General features: G+C 40.0%; 1 protein-coding gene across 2 annotated transcripts; it reads right to left on the bottom strand.

The window, feature by feature from the left end:
* Nucleotides 1-257: 257 nt before the first annotated feature.
* Nucleotides 258-22,861, bottom strand: ano2a (anoctamin 2a). Of its 2 annotated transcripts, XM_077517056.1 has the most exons (28): nucleotides 22,410-22,861; nucleotides 18,924-19,099; nucleotides 18,477-18,788; nucleotides 14,358-14,453; nucleotides 13,274-13,446; nucleotides 12,784-12,838; nucleotides 11,944-11,995; nucleotides 11,802-11,857; nucleotides 11,661-11,708; nucleotides 11,517-11,581; nucleotides 11,032-11,166; nucleotides 10,800-10,960; nucleotides 9,752-9,834; nucleotides 9,345-9,356; nucleotides 8,414-8,488; nucleotides 8,280-8,336; nucleotides 7,140-7,214; nucleotides 6,689-6,890; nucleotides 5,886-5,997; nucleotides 5,733-5,790; nucleotides 5,562-5,662; nucleotides 5,318-5,481; nucleotides 5,088-5,240; nucleotides 4,865-4,917; nucleotides 3,862-4,028; nucleotides 3,606-3,711; nucleotides 2,807-3,335; nucleotides 258-1,241 (listed from the first exon to the last, which is right to left on the bottom strand). In XM_077517056.1, exons 2-28 carry the CDS (start codon nucleotides 19,074-19,076, stop codon nucleotides 664-666), a joined length of 3,831 nt encoding a protein of 1,276 aa, XP_077373182.1. In that variant the 5' UTR covers nucleotides 19,077-19,099; nucleotides 22,410-22,861; the 3' UTR covers nucleotides 258-663. The 2 variants fall into 2 exon arrangements, with proteins under 2 accessions (XP_077373182.1, XP_077373183.1); XM_077517057.1 differs by lacking the exon at nucleotides 9,345-9,356.
* Between the last annotated feature and the right edge of the window lie 29 nt (nucleotides 22,862-22,890).

Below are 22,890 nucleotides of genomic sequence, written 5' to 3'. Positions count from 1 at the left end.
ATTGGTTGTTACCTGAGCAACTGTGATGTCATTTTCACTCGACAGCAAGTGGCAAAATGGCTGGCTTCTGATACTGACAAAAACTGCTGGATATTGCTGCTTAACTCATATTCCACTAACGCAATATTAACTATTATACTACATTTAGACTAGTGGGGCTGCATAGAACATATTATTGTCAAAGATTTTTTTTCTGACCTCCCGCTTAAGAAGCTAAAATGATTACCTATTAGATTTCAAAAGGAAAACACCAGACATAAAAATGTGTTGTTCTTTTAATATGTTTTTGCCTTATTTTATATATCAAAACCTCTAAAAATAAACATTTCATCTACTTATCTATCTTCTATAGTTTCCCACGCTCCTCAGTGACAAAACACATTGGGTAAATGAGTGTCACAGAGGAGGGTGGGCTATTTGAGCTGCGTCTGTAGGGTAAAAACAAGAATAAATAAAAAGATTTAAAGTTCCCATGATATGGTCGCTTTCTTGGAATTGTCTTTCTGTTGTATAAACACGTGACAATTGAAAAGGATAAGAAGGGTCTGGAGGGTATTATTTAGAAATAAGGGGGTGGGTGAGGCTCCAGGCACAGACAAGATAACAATCTGGATTGTCCCCCTCATTACCCCCACATCTCTTTCTTTTGCCTCCAACCTCCTCTCATACTGGCGTGTTGCGTTTAAGTTCACTAGGGGAAGGGGGCACTCGGTCTGCCAGCTTTGTGAAGCTGGTCGAATGGCTCGGCTTGGTGGGACGCTCCTCGGAGCCAGGGGCTCTTGGTCTGGAGGGCAGGGTGGAGCACCGGGCTTTGCCCCTGGAGCGAGGCTGCTGAGGTGGGGGGCCTTTAAGGGAGAAGAGTTCGCCGGAGCCGGGGGGCTGCCGCGGTGACTCGGTCTTGGTCTTGGCTGACGACAAAGGTTCCAAGGGGACCAGTGGCATGACAGACGCCTGCTGGCGGAACCTGGAGAAGCTGCTGGAGTGGCTGGGCCTCGGTAGGCTGTAACACGTCTCCGCCCCTCGGTGGCGTGAAGGCAGGGTGGAGCAGCGGGCCTTGGCCCCGGCGCCCGTCTCTCGGGGCGGAGGAGCGATGGGCGCAAAGAGCCTTGCGTCCGTGTGGGAGGGGGCCATTTCTGCAATGGAGCTGCTTAGTGACTGGCAGGAAGCTCTTTTGGATGGAGGTTCTTGCTCAAAGCTTGACTGCGGAATCTCTTTATCTTTGATTGATGAGGTGTCTTCATCTGCATGAGAATGTTAAAATTTATGAGAAGGCACTTACACGAGGGGTTCTCAAACATGTTGAGACATTTCTCAAGCATCCCCTCAGATTTGTCTGGACCGGTAGATCCCTTAGGAATGAAAAAGTTGCCAAATTTTGTGGAATAAAAGCCATTATGTTATCGTTAAAAAAAAAAAAAATCATACCAATATTCGTTATTTGAAGGACTACACCTCCTGAAGTCGATGCTAAGTTCCCGTTAGCATTTGAATGGGATCCTCTATTAACATTAGCATTAGAGCTAGGCTAGTGATGTTTTAAAAACGAATCATGTCTTGTATATAAATATACAGTGGATGTAATTATTTTTGTTGTGTGTTTAGTTTTACAGTTAACTCCAATGGGGTGTCATTAAACAGCTTAAAGAATGTTGAGGGTCAACAGAATAATATACGCTAAACACTTGCTCTTTGCTAATACTATGCAAGCAAAATGGTGCATTCAGGGTACTTTCATAGCATTGGAAACTTCACTTTTCTTTGATTATAAAGTTTTAAGGGGAAAATAATCGGTCATTTGGCCCAATTGGTCAATGTTTGAAAGACAATAATCGACCGATTAGAATCAGCGGCCAATTAATCAGTCAGGTCTTAATATCAACCCATCTTGGACTAGTATGTCTCGTACCAACGACAGTGGAATGTTACAAAGAGTGCATGTCAATGTGGTTGGGGCCGCAACATAAAAATGGTGCAGACTTGTATTTTGGGATTTTGCCATTAATAAATTAAAATAATAAAAATACAAACAGACTCTAACTTGAAACTAGGTTGAAAATGGCGAAATGGCACAACAGCAACAACAACAACAACAAACTAAAAGTCTTGTTTCCACCAAGAAGCACAGCTCGGTTCAGTACAAATCGGTATGCAAGTTTATATTTGAACTCGGAGAAAAACAAAAAAACAAAAACAAAACTAATGTGGTTCATAATGGAACTGGAAGGATAATTCAATTTTAACTGACAAAGTTGCTGCTATAAATTTTAATTTTATGATTTGGTGACTTCATTTATTGTAAATTAAAATATGAGTGAAATAAAACATTCAATGTAATTATGCATTAAACATTTTTGTAATAATTTTACAAAATAGTTGTTCAATTAAATATAATTGTAATAATTATGAATACAATTAAATTATACTTATTTATTTTTACCTCATGTACGAATGACCTGGGTGATCTGTTAATTAATGCAAATGTTTGACCACACCTGCTCTAAATGGTCTATAGGTGTGAGGGTTAGTACGTGTTTGCCAATGTTTACCCTGCGACTGACTGGCCACTCCAGGGTATGCCTTACCCAATGTCAGCTGGAATAAACTGCAGCTCACCTGTGACCCTAATGAAGATGGATAGTTAATTGGCAGTATACATGTGGTCTTCCAGTTACGTTATGATGCAACACTATTTCCAATCACGCCTTTACAAATCCTCATGATCAGGATTTATCTGATCCAAAATGTCCCATGCATATTGAACTGTACAGCTTGGTGGAAACATGTTTTAAACGGCTTCTTCTCTCACCTGTGAAGCCTAACTGGATCATGAGGGCATCCAGATCCACAATTGAATCGTCTTCCTCATTTGCTGCTTTTTCATTTTCATCTTCGTTGTCTTGCTCACCTTCTTCGCTTACTTTTATTCCGTCCTCTCCTGCTTCCTCTTTCCCCTCATCTTCTTCCACACATCCTCGCTCCTCATCTCCCGTTCCAACTACACCCTCAAACGACTTCCCAGCATCTGAGTCACTGTCACTAGTCCGACTGGGCTCCTCTTGAGCTACGTCAACCTCCACCTCCAACACCTCCTGGACATCTTCCACCTCCTTCTGCACCTGGTGCTCCTCCGATGGTGGCTCCACCACAATGTCTATGTTGGCGGGGAAGGGGAAGACGGAGGGTTTGGTGGAGAGCGACTTAGCGTGAGCCTCCTGGTCTTGATTGAGTAGAAACTCCATCAGCATCAAGTTCTCCTTCTTCAGCTGCTCCCGCAGTGACCGCGGCACATCGGGGAACAACCAGGCCACCAGCATGCTGAGGAACATGGCGAGGTTCTGAAAGGAATCAAACTCTGTCGTCATCTGACTATTACGGGAATAGTAAACTATTCCCAGCTAGTAATTGAAACAAATTTGAGGCAATAAATGGCATTCCCCTAAAAGATGCTCATACTCTTTTAAAATGAGTAATTAAAGGAGACATGAACAATTTACAACAGGCTTTAGGTGTCTTTTAAAAATGGCCTGCTTCGGTCAAAATTCCCACCTTCCTTGAAATCAATCTTAATTTCATGCTATTGAGAAAAACAACGCCAAAACCTTTACCTGGAAGAATATGACAAAGACCAGTTTTGCAGCCAGAACAGACCAATACTGTTTAGAGAATGTGTAAGCATCTGGCGCCCATGGTGGATCCCTGTAGTCCTTATACCTAATGAACACAAAGTGGGATTTAGCATGGCATCAAGTCCATATTGCTACATCGGGAACACATTACTCTTAAGGGAGGTGTTCAGTCCACTGAGCTCAAGGATTAAAGGGGAAGACCAAAAAGGTGAAGGTTTAAAGGAATCCTCGCCACCTGCACATGGATAATGTTGTGTTGGGCGCGGTGCCTGGTGGGAAGTTGGTGACGTTGAAGTAGGACAGGGAGTGCTCCGTGTAGCCGTTCATGGTGCCGTTGCCGCTGTAAATGTATTGGTACACCATGCGAGGCACAAACTCCGACGTGAAGGAGATAACGAACGCCTGCGGAGACAAACCACACATGAATAATATTAGTCAACGGTACCTCTCACACACACATTATTATTCTTTTATTATTATTATTTTTTTAATATAGCATTCATGGTGTCCTATTAGAGTCAGCTGGGCAGGTTGTCAGCCAAAAGATGGCACATATCCTGAAAGTAATATGTCGCAGCCTTATTTTATGGATGTAGCTACAGTTTGAAGGGGGAAGTTTACAAATTAATTTAAAAAAAAAGAAAAAAGTCCCTTTCTGTCATAATTGCTAAAATAGTCATTATGACTAAGTTGACAGTACTAGTAAATGATAAAAATGGCCTGAGAAAAAACTGAACTAGCCGTCTCTGGCCCAATTTTGTGCCACTAATTTGATATACAGTTGATCCCCGCTATGAGAGGAGAGGGGATGACAGTGACCAAATAAAACACATTTGCATATAAAAGTAATTGAAAACCATTGAAATGCATTGAGAGGAAGAATCCACCCCCCCAAAAAAAAACTTTAAAAAAAATGGCAATAAAAGTACGTGGAAATATCCCCCCTCAAGAATGAAAAATAATAATGTTTTTTTTTTTTTTTTTAAATCTGTGAATATGCAAATATATTGGGGGTCCCGCTGGGAGTATGTAAATCACTACACCCGAGGAAATACAACCAGAAGGTGTGACTTTGAGAGTTGTCAATCATTTGTTGCACACTTCAGTGGCCTTTAAAACGATAAATTTTAGTTTCATAGCAACACTCCATTGATGAGATGCTTTTCTGGAGTATCAAGATTGTAGGCCAGCTGATAAATCAACAATTACATGCATGGACACAAAGCACACACACTTACATTGGTAATGACAGAAAACTTGCTGATTCCACAGAGAATGTTGTACCATATTCCTGAAGGTGGCAGGTACGAGGGAGGAAAAAAAGGATAAACAAAGGGAGAGGGAAGTTGAAGAGCGTTTGTGTGTGCATGAGGGACAGTAAAGGAGAAGAAAGTGATTACAAGATCCCGGAGAGCCATAGAGTGGCAGTCATGCCATTGTGTGCTTGTGTATTCAGTGTACCTATGTCTTTACACCTAACGGCATCCGGCCGCCGGATCTCGGTCACAAACTTGGCGGCGTCAAGGCGGATCTCGATGACGTTGTTGAGCAGAGCAAACGCGGGCGCCAGCGGGAAGGAAGCCACAAACAGAGATACAAAGCCGTACTGGATGACTGCGGAGAGAACAACGCCTGTTTGGAATTTGCGTGCTGGCGGAGAGTGTGAATGTGGACGGGCAAAAGACACTCACTCATCTCCATGTATTCCGGGCTCACGCCCTCAAAGGGCTCCAGGGCAAAATCTTTGTGGAACTGCTGCTTGGATCTCTTCTCGTCGGCTTCGTCCATCTCGTCCTCAGCGTCTCTGTCCTTGCCTTTTTGCTCCTGTAGGGTTCTGTACATCTTCCTTAGCTTACTAGAAAGAAAATAAGTTTCACTATGACTTGTAGGCTTTGATGTTTGTCAGGAATGTAGGCTGTGGGCAGGTTAACATACGGAATGAGAACTTCAAACACATTGTTTTGAATGAGCTGTTTTCCGAGCATGATCATGCTGAGCTGGATGCACAGCTCAATGAGGCAGCCTGGAGGCGCACACTAGAGTTGGGATACAAAAAGCACATTTCAAACGATGTCACAATACACACAAGGAGACGTGAAGCCGCACCTCCTCCATGCGGTAGTCGCCGAAGACGTAAACATAGTCTCCAGGCCGACCGGAAAACCTGAATGACGACAACAAACGTTCAGGGGAAAAAAAAAAAAAAAAAAAAAAGGAGGCACGGTCGCAAATGCGTGACGGACAAGAATAGATGCTCACCTGCCCTTGAAGAAGGCCACGTAGAAAATAGGTGCAAAGGCGTTCATGGATTTGAGAAAGAAAGACTTGAAGATCAACCGCTCCTCAAACTCTTCCTGTGTCTTGGGGAGCTCTGATTGGACGAGACAAACACACACAATTAGATTACTTTATAAGTATTTGCCAACATATGGACATATAATATAATATATAATATAATTGACATATAATATAGCGTTGACTTGAGACACGAGTGACCCGACAGACATTTTTTTTAACAATTTGATGTTTTGAATTTACTTTTAAGCAAGAATCCGAGAATACACAGTAAAAAAAATAAAAAATTGGGCTTCATGCGCCCAGTTGACATTAACTGTCAAACTAAACAAACAAAAAAAGTGTATTAAATGTGTCTTTAAAACAGCCAAATAACTTTGCTTTTACATCTGCTAGCTTAATTCTAACACATAATGGGAAACACCAGATAGCATCTACATGGCAGCATTATAACGCTTTAAGGAAACTACTAAAATTACTACATCTTACTGAGTCACATACAGTAGTTGTGAAACTCTTCTTTTTTTATGCCATCATGACAAAATCATACTGCTCACTAGTGTCACGAACACGAAAGGGAGCTGCCTGCAATCATGATGAATTAAATGTTAAATTCTTTATATTCTATTTAATCTCAAACAATGGACACGGAAACATGATCAAACTCAAAGACAAACATGATGCAGAATTGAAGTGTTTTTGGAGGTAGCGTTAGAGTTAGATTCTGATAGGAGGTGAATTTTGGAAATATTTTTGTTGATGCATACCCAGCTCAGTCAGCCACACAGCAATGGCTCCGTAGACTTCCTCCAACACCAGCACCACCAACATGTTGAGGATGATGCCCGTTGTGGTGACCGTCATCCTCACGCTGGCTTTGGCATCATGGTCGGGATTCATGGACCACACGCTTAACATGCAGATGCGATACACGGCTACCCCAAACACTGCCGAGAAAGTCACAAAAACCTGGACACAGACACAACACACTGGATGTTTATGGAATTTCTTTACATGACAAAATTGCTAGTTACACGTCAAATTTTTCTCCTAATCAACATTTTCACCAACCATATATGTTGTAAATTTTGCATTTTGTCACTGGGCAATGTCCACTCGTTAGGCACTTCAGGTACTCATGCACAGTATGACATTCAACATGATAACTGTATCCAAACTTTTTTTTTTTTTTTGCAGGGAATAATAATACAGGTGTACCAGTAGCAGTAGTGTGGACACGTTGATGAGGTAACCTGGCAGGTGATCCTCGATGTCCAGGGATTCTGGCTCGAGCTGTGAAAAGAATGACAATAAAGATGTTTGTTATCAAGTTCCATGGCCTTCAGGGTCACGATCAGAAGCACTGACCTATATTTACAACCCTGAAATTGCATTCATTTATTTCCAACAGCTGATAGATCTGTTTTCATGGTGACATAAACAGGTTGCAGCCACAGAATCAATATTTCTCCACACAGTTCTAAACCTATACTGTAAATCAGCTCGCATCTCTGCCGTTTGTTGTTAAGTACACATCTGGCCTAGACAGTGCATAAAAAGATGTCAGCGAAGTCTATAATAATGGCCATACCTTAACAAAATCATGCTACTTATACACTCTGGTGTTTACTGTGAACAAGCTCTCAACATCCAGCACAATTAACACAAATTTAAAGATGAACTTTCTGCAATTTTCCAAAGTTTACACAAAAATCAACAGCTAACATAGCACTCGCTAGCAATGTGTTTAATGTTGTACGTGCAAGTGTGTGTGTCCACAAATGGAATTTTGGCAGTAAGAGGAAGGAAAAAATGACAGATGAAGTTGCAAAATACAACTTTAGGTTATGTTACTCCAAGATATTTGCAGGAAATTTATCATTGTAGAATGACTTGTTTAGTACACACAGCTCAGTTATGGCAATAACAGAGTGCCACTGTTAGTTCCCAACATTCCCTCACTAGATTTTGTGCACACACATTGTGTGTTATGTTTTCCACCTGGCAGGTGTGTGTTTGCCAGCTAAACATGGCCTCCCTCCTGCATCAGTAATCTGGGCTAATCTCAGGCAGGTAAGCAGCTTTGGACTCAACCACTCACAGAAGGTGGAGAGGGTTGGGGATTCTTCCTCTGCGCTTTTATACATATAAACAATGACATACATGCTGCTGTTTTATAATTGTAATTGTTCAGCAAAGGCCATTTGAAATGTTTGCATAACAACAATTTTGGAGTTCAGCGCATGAGTAGCGCTGCCGAACAAATTAGATTAGGATAAGCGTCAGCTCCCGGGCGAGGTTTAAATCACCTTAGTGCAACAACCCCGCCCTCTCCCCCCACTTATCAACAAGCGCTACCTGGTAGGAAAGCATCTGGTCCCTCTCTCCGTCCACTCCGTCCCCACTTTGGGTTAACTGTAACATAACACAGTTTGGATATGATTTCACATGCATTTACTACCAACTTTAGTCACGACAATCAGATATGGCACCTTCTTTTTCCACTTTGCTTTCATTTTGGCTTTCTTCTCCTGTAATGCCTCTTCATACTCGGGCCTCAGCTCTTCCTACAACACACAAATACACTCACAGTATAAATGCATTGCATGAGGACACGTTACTTTTTCGGCAGTTTGTTCAAGAAATGATGTTTATTCTTACTAACTTGCCAATTACGTAGGTACACGCTATATAATGAAAATAAATACATAAATAAGTTGAATGTATGCATTATTTACTTTATTAAAATTGTTTGACTTTATTATTGCCATTAAATCAATTATTAAGTTAGATACATTTTAAAAACTGAAAATGCTTTATTGTTTTTTTTTGTTTTTTTTGTTTTTTTTTAAGGCTAAATTAATCCAACAAACAGAACAGAACTCTTGATAATCTAAATGCTTAGTGGGCTGGATTAAAGAGTGCAGTGGGCCTTATGAGGTCCAATGGCTTTACTTTGCCCGCAAAAATGAGCGCAAAAATTCATAAAATGCCCTGTGACACCCATTGTGGTTATCTAATTTTCCTACTGGGTAGACCAAGTCATTCGCAACGCGTTTTTATTCGCTTGTGCAGTAGATAGCAAGGTAGAAATCCAGAAAATTGTTGGTTTCCGATCCTTCCATTGTTGCATCTTGTTTCTGTGTTACTCCAACCCCTGACCAATTAAATTTCTTGCTTCTTATAGGTCTGAGTGATTCATTGATTTCATCATATAATTTTAGGTTATTGCTCAGTACAAAACTTTAGATTTTTTTTCCCCATTAATAATTGGAATCAAAAGAATCCTGGAAGGGGACCAGAAGTAGCAAAACTTGCTTTGAATATTGTCAAAATTGATTGAAATTGTAAATCACTTTTTTTCCCTATCATCCAGCTCTCGTTTCCTGTTGGCACGTCAAATATCAACAGAAACATGCTCACCTGGACTCGCTCCTTTGGGCAGCAAATGTAAAGGACACACAAGCGCGCACAAAACAGATGACAACTGTTACAGGCAAGTGCATATTTACGGTCATGCTCTCAAGCAAGTTTGCCTCATTTAAGAAGGGACCAATCTCATTACGACCGTTAATGAGAAGTGAAAGAGTCATGCTAGTGCACGTGTGCGCATATTTACGTCTGCGTGTGTGCGTGGATGCGTGTGTGTGTGTGTGTGTGTGTGTGAGAGATCACACCCCAGTTGACCCGGGAGCCGGGAGGTTTAACCCTCTCAGCTCGACTGATTTTGGATTAGACATTTAGACTATGTGACGGATTTAGAAGCAACATGTTCAAAATAGTGATACATAAACAAGTTGCTGCATGTGGCTGCCTGATACATACGGTACCTCCTCATCCTCCAAGCTGGTCAAATCCCAGGTGTGTTTCAGACACATCTGTCTCCGTTTCCAGTGCTCCAGGAAGCAAGCAGCTAGAAGATGACACACAAACAATTGTGCTCAATATGAAATAAGATATATATCACAAATCATACCAGTTGTATTTTGTTTGGTACTTGTTTGACTGTATTTTTGCCTTGTTTTGCCATACTGCCTGCAATCAATTCGGCATTGTAAATGAGAAACTGTTCTCAATTGCTCTACCTGGTTAAATAAAGGTTAAATAGTAAATTCCACATCACACGTCAATTATTCACATTTTCAAATCAAAACAACAAATACTTAAAAAAAAATGAATTAATTCATGTTCATCTATTATCAGACATTTTTAAATTTAGTCTGTTTTAGTCCAGTTCCAATCACACTTGTTAAGTTTTCATCATAATTAGTTAACCTCATCCTGTTTTTTTTTTTTTTTTTTGGTCAACTTTTAGTCAACTACAAATCTAGCATTTTTTTTTTATTTTAATTTTTTTATATCCAACCAAGCATAATTTTATTTAAGTTTTAGTTTTACTCAACAAAAACTGTCAACAGTTTAGTCTACTTTTAGTCAGAATAATCATTTTACCTCTGTATATTTTTTTTGTCAGCAGATAATGTTGAACAGTTCTGATCAAAAACGATTTCAGATGAAATTTTATCTCATGTTTTTTAATGAAAAACAACTTCACATACACAATTACAGTATATCAACAAGTGTCTACTATGGCTCCATGCTACAAACAACTTGTAGTAAATTAGCCAGCATGAGTTAGCGTTCGGATTAACGTTATTGTTGGAATATTATAGCCGTTGGATTAATGTTATGTTATAACTATAATTGACTTCTACTGATTTAGTCCCAGTTATTGTTTGTGAGGGTTTAAGTCTAGTCTTGTCTAGTCTAGTTTTTGTCCGGTGAAAAATGTGTGTTGCCGAAAATATTATTATTATTATTATTATTTAACGAAATTTACACGACAATGAATGAGACAATAAGTAACATGATAGTTACCCCATAGAGACATGAAAATGGCAAAGAGAACCGTGGTTCCGTTGTCAAACAGGTAGGTCGCTTTAGCGAGTGAGCACACCGTACTGAGCTGCCAGTAGTCACACACTCCGTCACACAGCGGACACATGGTGATGTTCAGGTTGTCGTCGCACGTCTCCTGACTACAGAGCCGTTGAAAAACAGTTACTGACATTTTTGTTAACGCACGTTAAGATTTAATATATGTGCCTACCTTGGCACGTTGGTGTCCACAGTGAAGATGCCGTAGAGGAAGACAATGATGCCTAGTACGGACGGAGGGATGAGGAGCTGAGTGTAGACACCAAGCCAGGCGAAGTACAAGCCAATCTGCTCTCCAAAGTACTTCCTGTCCAATTAGAAGTAATATATAAGGATGTTTTTTGTTGTTATATCTTGACTGTTGCTTCTTTCTGGTATTCTTTTATGCATAGTACAAGTGGGAAAAGACTTTGTAGGTATTGCGGCTCCCAGTATTTTATTATTTCCTGTGTGAGATGGTCACAATTGGCTCTTTGAGTACAAGTATTTAAAGTGTATATGTTAGCTTTTTTTCTGCCCTGTGATTGGCTGGTGGCCAGTGCAGGGTGTAGCCCGCCTCTCATCCACAGTTAGTTGGAATTTCCTCCAGTTGACCCGCTACCGGCCACCCTAATGAGGACAAGCTTGAAAGAAGAAGGATGAGAGTTAAAGAGCAACCTGATCAAGTCCACAGGCTGGTACTTGAGCATGACTCCGTAGTTGGCCCATTCTTCATGGAGGATCTGAAGGACAAACAAGAATTACGCCACAAATAAATGTCTTTGCAATGTTTACCGTTCAGACATGATAAAGGGGACTCACCTGTCTGTCATTTCTCTGATCTTTACCTTCTCTCTTGGAAAACGTGCCCTGTATCCCAAAATAAGCACTTGTGTACAATATTTCCATTTATAGCAATGAAACACACTCCATGCATGATAAACTGTATATGAGGATGCTCACATCATGCAAAGGGAAGGCAGAGATGTAGACTCCTCGAGCCAATAAGGACATGATGCCTGCAGTAAAGTGATTCAGGATATCATGAATCATGACTCATCAAAAGTATTAAAATAATAGCCACGGGGGACAACGTGGTCCTCACCGGTGGTTTGGCAGGAGTGTCTGCAGGTTGTGCGTGAAATAATCTCTGCAACCTGCACACAAACACAGTAAGCGTGTTATGAAACAAGGTCTGGATTTACACTCCATGGCTCATGTGACACCATTCCAATTGTTTTTTCCTCTCCAGTGGAACATTTGAGATACGCATCGTGGTAAAGTATAGCAGGAGGGGGGTTGAACGCATGTAATTGAATATCTTAAGATCAGAAGCAGATTTCTTGCAAATGTGAATAAAATATACACCAATTTGGTTCATACATCTGCGTCTACTGAAACTACACAAACACATTAAGAAACATAGATTGAAAATCTCAACTATAGTGAACGCATAGATCATTAAACATGGTCTACTTTGAGCGGGAGAAGATCTGAAGCAGGCCACCACCTCGGAGTTGTTGCTATGGAGAGTTCTGCATTGACCAAACGGGCCCCACTTTTCTCACGGCGTCTTCTTCCAAGTGTTTCAACTCATTAAATAGACTCTCGCACTATTGTAGTTAAGATTGTATAGCACCGCTAAATTGTAGCCCAGTCTGCTTAAGTTTTCTCATTTTTCTTCCCTGCTGTTGTTGTTTTTTTTTTTAAATATAGTTTTTCCTTGCCCTCTTGTGGTTAAAATCAAGGGCTGCCATATTTGTCAACCGTGGGAGTGTGAAGCCCTTTGAGACGCTTTTGTGATTAAGGGCTGAATAAGTAAGCTTCAATTGACTTTACTTGAACTGTACTGGTACATGGAATTAGAAAGTAGAAACAATGGGATAAAAGCATTAAATTGGAATTGGCCATTTGGACCAGCCCAAATATGAAGTTCTCCACTTACTATTCTGCTGCGGGTCGCATTATCAAAGACAGTTTCTGTTGACGTGATGTCATACCTGCAAGGAGAACATCCAAGTCAGACATAAACCTCTGCCAGGTTTTTTATTATTGTGGAAAACACACTAAATGGACCATTACACACACATGATGTGAAAATGGAAGACAATGTTCACTTCATATGTGACTGCTAGGCCTCAAATACTAAGCAAAAAAAAAAAAAAAAAAAAAACCCTGCTGGTTTAAACACATACTATGTTTAGTTTACTCATGAAAAGGGCTCTCACAATTTCTGTTCTAGTTCAACCAAAACGGTGCTTGATTGAACGCTGAAGTTGTGCAATTGTCTCAGTAAGATGAGAGTAATAATTGACTATCATTATAGCCATTATGGGGTAGTGGTTAGCATGACTACATCACAGTCAGTGTATCTGGGCTTGAACATTTCTGAGAAGTGCCATACCCGTATAATTTGTGAGTGTGCTGGTACTTACAGGTGGAGCTTGTCTCTGATAAAAGGGTGTTTGAGTGTCTTGAAACGGACGTTTGTCTGCGGGTCCCGCTGGACATCAAAATCGGGGACGTCCGGCTGGAATGGCGTGTTCATTTTCGTCGCAAATGAGTCCCACATTCCTGCAATTCCCGCCCTTTTCCGCAGCTCACATTTCTGCTCAGTTTTACAAAAAAAAAAAAAAGTACACTTATCACAAGTCATGCGATATTTTGTTGCCTAAATTGATTACATATTTTTAGTCCTAATATTGGTTAATTAAAACACATTCATTACATTTGTACTATTTGATCTATTAAATAATTTGTCAATTTATTGGTAATACAATAAACAATGTACTTATTAATTCAATACATAATTTATTGAATATAAATATACCAATATCAAAAATGTATAATCGTATAAAATATTTTTATGGTTAAAAGACTATGTAATTGTGCATTTTATTGCAAAACAAAAAAGGCAAAATAAATAATTTTATTTGATTAAATAATTGTTAATTATCCATCCATCCATTTCCTTAACCGCTTACTCCTCACAAGGGTCGCGGGGGTGCTGGAGCCTATCTCAGCTGGCTCTGGGCAGTAGGCGGGGTACACACTGAACTGGTCGCCAGCCAGTCGCAGGGCACACAGAGACGAACACGCATCCACGCTCACAAGCACACCTGGGGACAATTTGGAGCGCCCAATTAACCTGCCATGCATGTCTTTGGAATGTGGGAGGAGACCGGAGTACCCGGAGAAGACCCACGCAGGCACGGGGAGTACAACATGCAAGTTCCACCCAGGAAGGCCGGAGCCTGGACTCGATTTTGCGTCCTCAGCACTGGGAGGCGGACGTGCTAACCACTCAACCACCCTAATTGTTAATTAATTATGATTAAAATAATGTATTTTACATATTTTACATACACATTAAAATTATTATTATTTTTTACCTCATCTACAAACGACCTGACCCATCTATCCACTTAAAAAAAAAATAAAAAATCAAATCCGGTCCTTGAGCACAGATGTTCCCCGTCCCCTGAATTGGAATAAGAGGTGTGAGTGAGAGTAAGCTACCTTTTTGACAGCAACTTTGATCTTCTGAAGTTCAGCCTCTCGACTGAGTATTGTCCATGGGATGTGCAACCGGATGAAGCTGATGCCGTTTGCCCTCTGCGTATGAACACAAGTTCCCACAAAGGCTTCATTACAAAAAAAAAAAAAAAAAAAAAAAAAAAAAAAAAAAAAAAAAAAAAAAAAAAAGGCACATAAGCAAAATGTCCAACAATGCACTGTCGAGTAGAGATAGACCGATAAGGTTTTTTTGGGCCCAATACCGATACCAATTATTAGTAGTGAAGGATGCCGATAACCGATATTTGGAGACGATATTCATTTTCACTAAAAAGGGACATCAAAATTTGGAAAAAATACAAACTCCAGCTCTTATCTTTTTTTATTTTTTTATTTTTATTTTTATTTTAAAGCACATGTTTATTGAGCAACTTTTAGGGTTAGTAAAATATTTTTATTTTTTTTTATTTTTTATTTTCAAAATCTTAGTCAATAGACAAGTTCTGGGATCTCCCAGGCGCAGTAGCATGTTTTCAAAAGTTAAATAAAAACAAACAATTATTTTCTACAAAAAATAAGTCTTCCAAAATATCCAAAGTATTACATTTTTACTTATCTTAGTTTTAATTTAAATCAAAAACACAAGGTGCAGAGAGTTCCCAGGGTCGACAAAAATGAAAATAAAAACTTTTTTTTAAATTGACATTTAAATTAGTTCCCTGAAGTTAACACTTAAAAAAAAAATAATAATAATAATAAATAAGGATCTATTATCGGCCATATGATTCTTCAAAATGGCCGATGCCGATATTTCTCAAAATGCTGAATATCGGCGCCGATAATCGGCCCAGCCGATAATCGGTCTATCCCTACTGCCGAGTCCTCTACGTAAGGTACTCAAGTCAAACTGATAATGTACTTACTTCCGACAATGCATTTGAGGTGAAAAACAGCCAGTATGTGAGGTAAAAAAAAAATTCTAAGCTTGATGCCCCTTGCCCTATAATTGTCGAATTATCTGAATACACAAAGCCAAAACAAATGTGTGCCAAAACCAAAACTGATTTGTGGACATGGCGCATTCCTGCTCTGTCAGAAAGGCACAGGTGAATAAACTCTGGCTTTACTGTATTGCTGTATTGCCTGTGTGAAAGGGGCTACTGTTGGATCCTATTTTATGGTTGTCTCTGCCTCCAGCTATGTGCACAAAAGATGCCGGAAGCACCTCCTCTATTCCTTTCGAAATGGTACTTTGTATCCTGATCAGGTTGTTTTGCAGGAAATGTCATTATTTCACGACCAGAACCAGAATCTAGGCCCTAAAATAAACACAGCAAGAATACAGTACACACAACATATGTTACAAAAGAGAAATACAGTAGCTTTTATTTATTTATTTTTCTAAACTTTTTTACAAATTAAAAAAAGTCCCGTGTCTGTACGTCTGTGACGTGATTTCATCGAAATACCCAAAGGATCAAGAAATAAAGCACACATCTCACCCAAATCTTGGCTTTTGTTGCCATGACGACTAAGGGAATGGCTACTTGTTAAGCCCCAAGTCTAAAAAAGTAGGGATGTTCAATCACACTTTTTTTTTTCCAGACTGATGCCAGTACGAGTAGACATGCTAGTGTTTCCGTGCAGTCTGGTGGTCCCTTGAAAATTATGGATCTTCACCTGGCCTAATGCTAAAGCGAAGGGCGAAGAAACTTGTGATTATGTAAATTATATCCAGTGTGACATCACAATCTGGTAACATTCTGAATGGCTTTGTAACGGATACAGTTTTGCTGACAAAATATTTAATGGTTTGTTTAATTTTAATTTGGGTGGGTAGGCAACACAACAATTTGTAGACAAGCAAAGTAAATCAATTTTCCATGATATTTACTCTTGCATTACTTAAGGAAGGACCCAAAAGAGAGGCAATCTGGTGATGATAACGATGTTAAAAACAATAACTGCACCGCTGATTCAGAGATGATTTAATTACAGCAATGACCTTCATGCCGGGATGCCAAGTATTTATGCGGCACCTGTTCCAGCTGCATTGTGAGATGACGGAAAATCTCTCCCAAATGTGTAAAGAGCTGTATCAAAACCTTCATAAATTTACAATATAAGCAGCGTCTGCACACAAATCATCTTGGAACTCCGCACCCAGTCGACTTTCCTAAAAAAAAACTTGGGTCACTGACAGATGGTCGGCAGTGACGACACGCGTCTACTCATTCAATCAAAGCGAAACCCCCCCGCCGGCCATACGCCTCTCTCGCACCAGCACAAACACTTCTGAGTAGTGGATCACTCTCTAATAAGGCCCTATAATCTGGCCTTTGGCTTCACACTGGTGGTCAGCGGTCTTAATCCTCAACCAAAACAGCAGCTGATAACACACTCGAGCGCCTCGCAACGTGCATACAAAACACACACATGCAGCACTGCGTCTAAAATAAGCAGGATGCTTATGTTGTCATACCGTGCAGACATTATGTTCTCTCTCTAACTAGGAACAGATGACCACAGGGTATTCCACTGGTCAGCATCCAATTGTTTTCCCAAAGCAGTTACAAGCTGTCACTTGGTCGATATTTTGCTTTGTGTGTGTTTCTGCTACGACAATACAGTACACTGTATGGCTTTTGTAAATGTAAATGTATTACAATTTGGCTATAATTATGACGGCTTCCTCACTGACACACTTTAAGAAATGGGCAGCTTACAAAAGATGCACTTGGTTGTTAAATTTGACGGTGGGCAAACACTGCAGAGACCCAACTATTTGTATACAAGCAAAGAAAAAAAGTGATAAATAATGGCGTCACAATGTCAGCTTTAAAGAAATACAAATTTGGCCCATGATGCACGCTTCAAAAATTGAGGAACACATTTTAAATAATACTATGACACTTGTCCTTCTAAAAAAAAAAAAAAAAAAAAATCCTAGAAATGTCTATGGTGTACGAGCAGGTCAAAATCCAATGCCACGCAAGAGGATACAACTAACAGGGCAAGCCTCAGCTTCAGACTCTGAGTCATCCTTAACCTGTTTGGCAGCCATCCAGTAACAGGACTTGTGTTCACATCGCTTAAGAGTGACCCATAAATGTCTGTCAAAAAATGTATAAGTAGCAATGAAAAGGCATGGAAAATCCTCGACGTGATAATCATGAAGTTTGACGCCAAGTACAGCCCACAACACGGCTTTGCGATTAAGTGTCTGTTTACCTGCTTCCGATTGGGACTCATTTGGACGAATTCCCAAATACCTGTTCATCTGAAGGTGCACAGCCATGATATTCTTCCCAAAAGGCCAACTTCCTCTTCTGCATTGCTTAGGTATTTAGGCTTTTTCATCTGCCCTGTTATGATAGACATGTCAAGCCAGTTTGGACTCGCACCCCAAATCCCCGTTCTCTAATCATGATGGTGGCAGCGAACGAGATCCATTTTTCTTTTTAGCTTAAAATGGCTTACTTTAACTAAAATCCCGCATCACATTGTGGACAAACTTAGAATCCTGATTGGTTATTGCGCCTTTTAGTGTTGTAAATAGCATGTTAGCTGGGGAGACAGTCCCTTCTTCTATTCGACCACAACAAGGAAGATGATCTTTAATGTGGTAGTAATACACTAAAAGAAAAAAAAAATTGCCAGCTGCAAAAAGAAAGTAGAAGAAGTAATGGAAGACGAGAAGGAGGAGGGAGAAGAAGAAGTAGTAGTCATGCCAACTAATGTATGCTTAGCATGTGGCACACAACAACACAACACCAAAGGGCGAAATAACCGACCAGGATTCTACCTCAGGCCACAATGTGATGTGGGATTCTAGTTAAGGTAAGCAATTTTAAACTAATAAGAAAAGCTATTCCATGGTTACATGCAGAAGTTTTGAATCCAACCAGAACACATTCGCTGCCATCAAAACGATTAGAGAACAGGGATTTTCTCTGTCAGTTTGCACTCTTATTATAACGTGCTGTATACAAGTCGCACATCGCAGGAACAGCCAAACTATGAAAAAAGTGGGACATATAGCCCGAAAAATACAATAACTAAAAATTAATAATAAACACAGCGATTACAATTCGTTGAAAACCCGATAAGAACATTACGCACCTCTTTATCGCGTTCTATCTCAAGTCCGGCATCGAGCAGCCCGGTTTCAAACTCCTCCCTCATGATGGCCTTTTCCTCTTCGGACAGTTTTGATTCTTCTGTGTCTCCCGAAGCAGCCCCTCCTCCCGCCTCGCCGGAGTCCGGGTCCATTTCCCATATTCCCGGTATGGGTATGGGAATGCTGCCGTTGGACGCGATGGAGAGGCGTCCCTTGGATGCCCGCCTTTTTTTGTATTTGTAGCACAGCACATAATCCACCTTCCTCTTGCCGTCAGCGAAAAAGAGCCCTGGGCCGAGGTCGATGTCAGACTCCTGTATGAAGAAGAATGCATGAAGCCATTTTTCAATTTCATCTACAATTGACTTGGTCCATCTGTCCCTTATAAATAAATAAAATGCGGCCCTTGTGCAAAAATGATTCCCCACCCTGATACCCCGACACAGTACCGGAGGAGGAGGCTCGTTGTTGTCAGGCAGGCCGACAGCGGGAGGGCCCCCGTTAGTGGCGTCGAGACCAAGTCCGGAGAGCGAGCGGGCCAATGAGACGAGCTTTGCAGAGTGAACGGACGACGACTCACTCATTGCTCTGACGACGGACATGCGGCCTTTTTCGTTTCATCCCTCTGAAGGCAGGAGAAAATACAGCAGTTAAAAAAAAAATCGAAACTGTTATCAACAGCGGCAAAATTTTAAAAACATGTCAGTATAATGTAGTTAGAAATCATACAGACATACATATTTCATATGATGCCACTCAAAATTTAACCTTATTATCCCTGTAAAAGATTTTTATTTTATTTTATTCATGAGTCTGTATTTTCCTCAGAATGTAAATGACTAAGCATAATTTGACATCCCCATCAAGACATTATAATTCAAAAAAGAAAAAAGAAAAAAAACCCAGCACCCAATGTAAAATAGTACACCTAGACTAAATTTCTATAATCTTAAAAAAACAAAAACAAAAAAAAACCCTGCAATTTCATGTATTCAATTACAACAGTATACAAGCTATTTTGGGGTAAATTCCCTAGTAGGAGTTTGTTCAATACAAGCATTGAAATTCATACAAAATGGCTGCTACCAAAACCAACCAAAATGTCTGACCTCCTGTTAAATTTCAAGCAAGGCTAATAAGCTGCGTCCTGTTTTGATGGAAATGTCCACTGTCCATCTAATTCTGTGTCAGCCAAACTGGTGTCAGATGATAATCTTTTTTGAGTTTTACTTTTCATGGTGATGAGCCAAAATGACCATCAAATTTCTGACGCCGTGCTCCGGTTGCATTAAATGATGTTGGTAAGAAAGCTTGATAATTTACTGTCAACTTCCAATTACCTGTTCAATTTCAATTTTCAACCTGGGTCCTGGAGGACTTTTTAAAAAAAAATTTTTTTTATTTTTTTATTTTTTTTAACTCATCCTGATATGATTAGACATGGCCAACAAATCCTGTGTTGATCTGCAAAACTGGTTTCTAGCGATACACTCTTTCTGCATCAGTTATTAAGGTCCACTTAGAGTATTTGTTGCAAAGAGCTCTGAGGTTGATTTGACTTTCCAGTATCATGTGACTTTTTAAAGTGACGGATCAAGAATTAAAGCCAAATCTGTCTCTCTACTTTTTTTTTTTTTTTTTGCCTCAATTGAAGATGTAGGCTTGGATTAAGCTCTGAGTGACCGGGTGTCATTTACAACAATCTGCTGGGGTAATTTGGTCGCCCGGCTTCATTCGTTGGGATTTTATTTATTTTTATCTATGACCTTTTTGCACTTTAATCTTGACATTCACTATGGGGAACAAAGGGTGTTAAAGTGGCAGAACAGAAGTATAAGTTCCGAGCTAAAGCTAATGAATGTAAGAATGGTAAAATCATGTCTTAAGTTGAAATAAATATAATGCAACAATAACGTCATGGGTTCCTGGCTTGTGTCTACCAAGCCCCCATGAGCCGAGTTGTAGTGGCCCGGTTCAGCCGGCTTGTTTCAGTCATAAAAGTCGATCTGTCCAAAAGCTAAAATGTATTTTTTAAGGTCTACGGCCCGGTCGGTCCAGTGTTTGAAGGTTGGTGGTCGCCCGACATAGTGGTATTTACTGACCCCGGGCCATTGTGTCACTATTAATGTTGGACACTGATTATTTTCCTGTAGTTTGATGTTTATTAAACTGTTGTGTTAAGGAACAATTATCACATCGGAGTAAGTGTAATTAGACACTGTCTCAATTGGTGTTTACATTTACATCTCTCCACATAAGCTAGTCAACTTCCTTGAACGTATAGACATTAGCAGCGCTAATCCCAGTTTACCGCGTGTTAGTAAACACACTACTGAGATGTAAACTGAGTATATTAGGTCCAAAAATGGACGTTGGCGGTCGGGCTGTCATTATGTGCTACATAGCGCCACGGGTCAGCAGATTTGTTCATCTATATCTGCCAGCGAGGTGTTATCATTAATAAATCCCTGTAGATGTTTGTATCCATATTTTGTTTTCGTACAGCTTTAATACAGAGTGTTTGATATGTTTTTATCGTTATAGTACACTGACACTCTGACACTGACACTCTTTGCACTAACAACAAGGCTGTGAATAGAGTGAAGCTACTGTACAAAAGTGCAGCCAAGTCAGTGCTTTCAAGTTAGCAACATTTTCAACCCCTCCAGTGACTGTCCACCCCCTCCCCGCAAAAGCATCTTTAATTCCTGCTAAGAAACAAACAGTATGAGTGGAATCATTTTTATATTGTGTTCCATGACAAAAAACAAAATCATGGTGTCAATTGCTGCCAAAAGTATGGTGCCTATTTATATGTGAACGAATCCCCCATTTATCACATCCACACCCACCCACTATAGGTGGAAGTTATGCTAAAACATGCTCAGAAAAGACTATTTCCATTGTTTCCCATGGTAATACATCCAACCTATAATACATGTTCTACCATGTAACCTGTGCACTAATAGAGACATTGTTACGTTGGAACGAACCCGGCAGTAGGGCACATGCGCATGTCTGTCAGGCTTACCGACCTGTAAGCTCTGCTGACAGCTCAACAACACGAATGCGGAAAGGTCAACAAACGCACCCTCATACAAAGGGGCAGAGGGTACCGGCCGGGTAACTCAGGGGTCAATATATGAACGACGATCCAACAGATTAAACACTGCTAATTTTAAACTTGGGTCGCAGGTGTGCTGGAGCATATCCCAGCTGACTTGAGGCAGGATACACTCTGGACTGGTCACCAGACTTTGTTCTTTTTTTTTTCTTTTTTTTTTTTACACTATAAAGTCTATTTATATTGTTTCAAATTATAGTAAACAGGTGTCACTTTAAAACAGTCAATGAACAAAATAAAACTATTGAGCAAAAGCAAAACAATGAAGTGACTATATAGATATTAGATAATTAAAAAAGAAACACAATAAAAATGAATTTTAAAAACCAGTACGATAAAGGTGAGTTTGAAGAAGAGATTTAAACATGATAGAACGGCTGTGAAATTTGTGGATTTCTTTCACTGCATACGAGCTTGCACGGTGCAAATATGGTCTACATAATTTTAGCAATGATAATGATAATAAACATTGATTTAATTTAATTAGATTATGAAGCTAATGTGGAAACAGTCAATGTGTTTCACTGTGTTTCGGTCAGTTGTGCGCATCCAGATGGTCAGATCATATAAGGGTGAATGAAGCTTCGCTCCTCGACACACACGCTAAAACAACAATCATATGATTGTTCATAATTCATTTAAAAAAAAAAAAAGTGAGAAAACGAGTAATGTAAGTAGTTTGTCCACAACATAAGCAGATAGCGGCGCGTAAAAGTGCGCACGACGCAAAACCTAAACCGTTAAACATGCTCAACAGGCAGTTTTGTCGTGTTATTCCACAAACACACGAAAAAGAAGTCTGGATACTCACTAGTATTCGTGGAGGATCAGATGGCTGCCCCGTGGAGATGGATGACAATGAAAATGATGATAATAAGACGCGCGAGGTGCACATTGGCGTGGGCCCGAGATGGTGGACAATCCACACGCGCTCCCGACACCCACTGGGCTTAGCTCGGCGCGCGCACGCCAGCCCGCTAATTCCACTTGAGTCCTAGTGACATACCGGACATCTTGTTGGTTTTAAAACTAAACACCATAAGAAAAAAAAAATGTCAGAGAAAATAAAACAACAACGGCAAAAACAAAACACAACATTTGACAGCCTGTTTGGCATAGCTAATTGCTGTTCGGGAGTTCAGTATACGCAAACATTTGTAAGCCTATGAATTAATTTATCAAGTTAAACAGTCAACTTTGCAAAAGACTGACGCTAAAGATAAATACCATAACATTTTGGCATAATTTGTTTAATCACTCAAAGAAAATTTCACCGAAATTTCACGTAAATT

Source organism: Festucalex cinctus, chromosome 3 (assembly GCF_051991245.1).
Source record: "Festucalex cinctus isolate MCC-2025b chromosome 3, RoL_Fcin_1.0, whole genome shotgun sequence".
NCBI classification, from domain to species: Eukaryota; Metazoa; Chordata; class Actinopteri; order Syngnathiformes; family Syngnathidae; genus Festucalex; species Festucalex cinctus.
The sequence above is the reverse complement of the archived record's forward strand: the minus strand, read 5'-3'. Positions and strand labels throughout refer to the sequence as shown.

Excerpts from the sequence above, each read along its gene's own strand:
- ano2a (XM_077517056.1), bottom strand. The coding sequence starts at position 19,076 with ATGTCCGTCGTCAGAGCAATGAGTGAGTCGTCGTCCGTTCACTCTGCA. Across the intron at positions 14,454-18,476 it reads AGATAGAACGCGATAAAGAG|AGGGCAAACGGCATCAGCTT; the intron begins GTGCGTAATGTT and ends GTTCATACGCAG. Across the intron at positions 5,482-5,561 it reads GTGTTTGAAGTTCTCATTCC|TAAGCTAAGGAAGATGTACA; the intron begins GTATGTTAACCT and ends TTTTCTTTCTAG.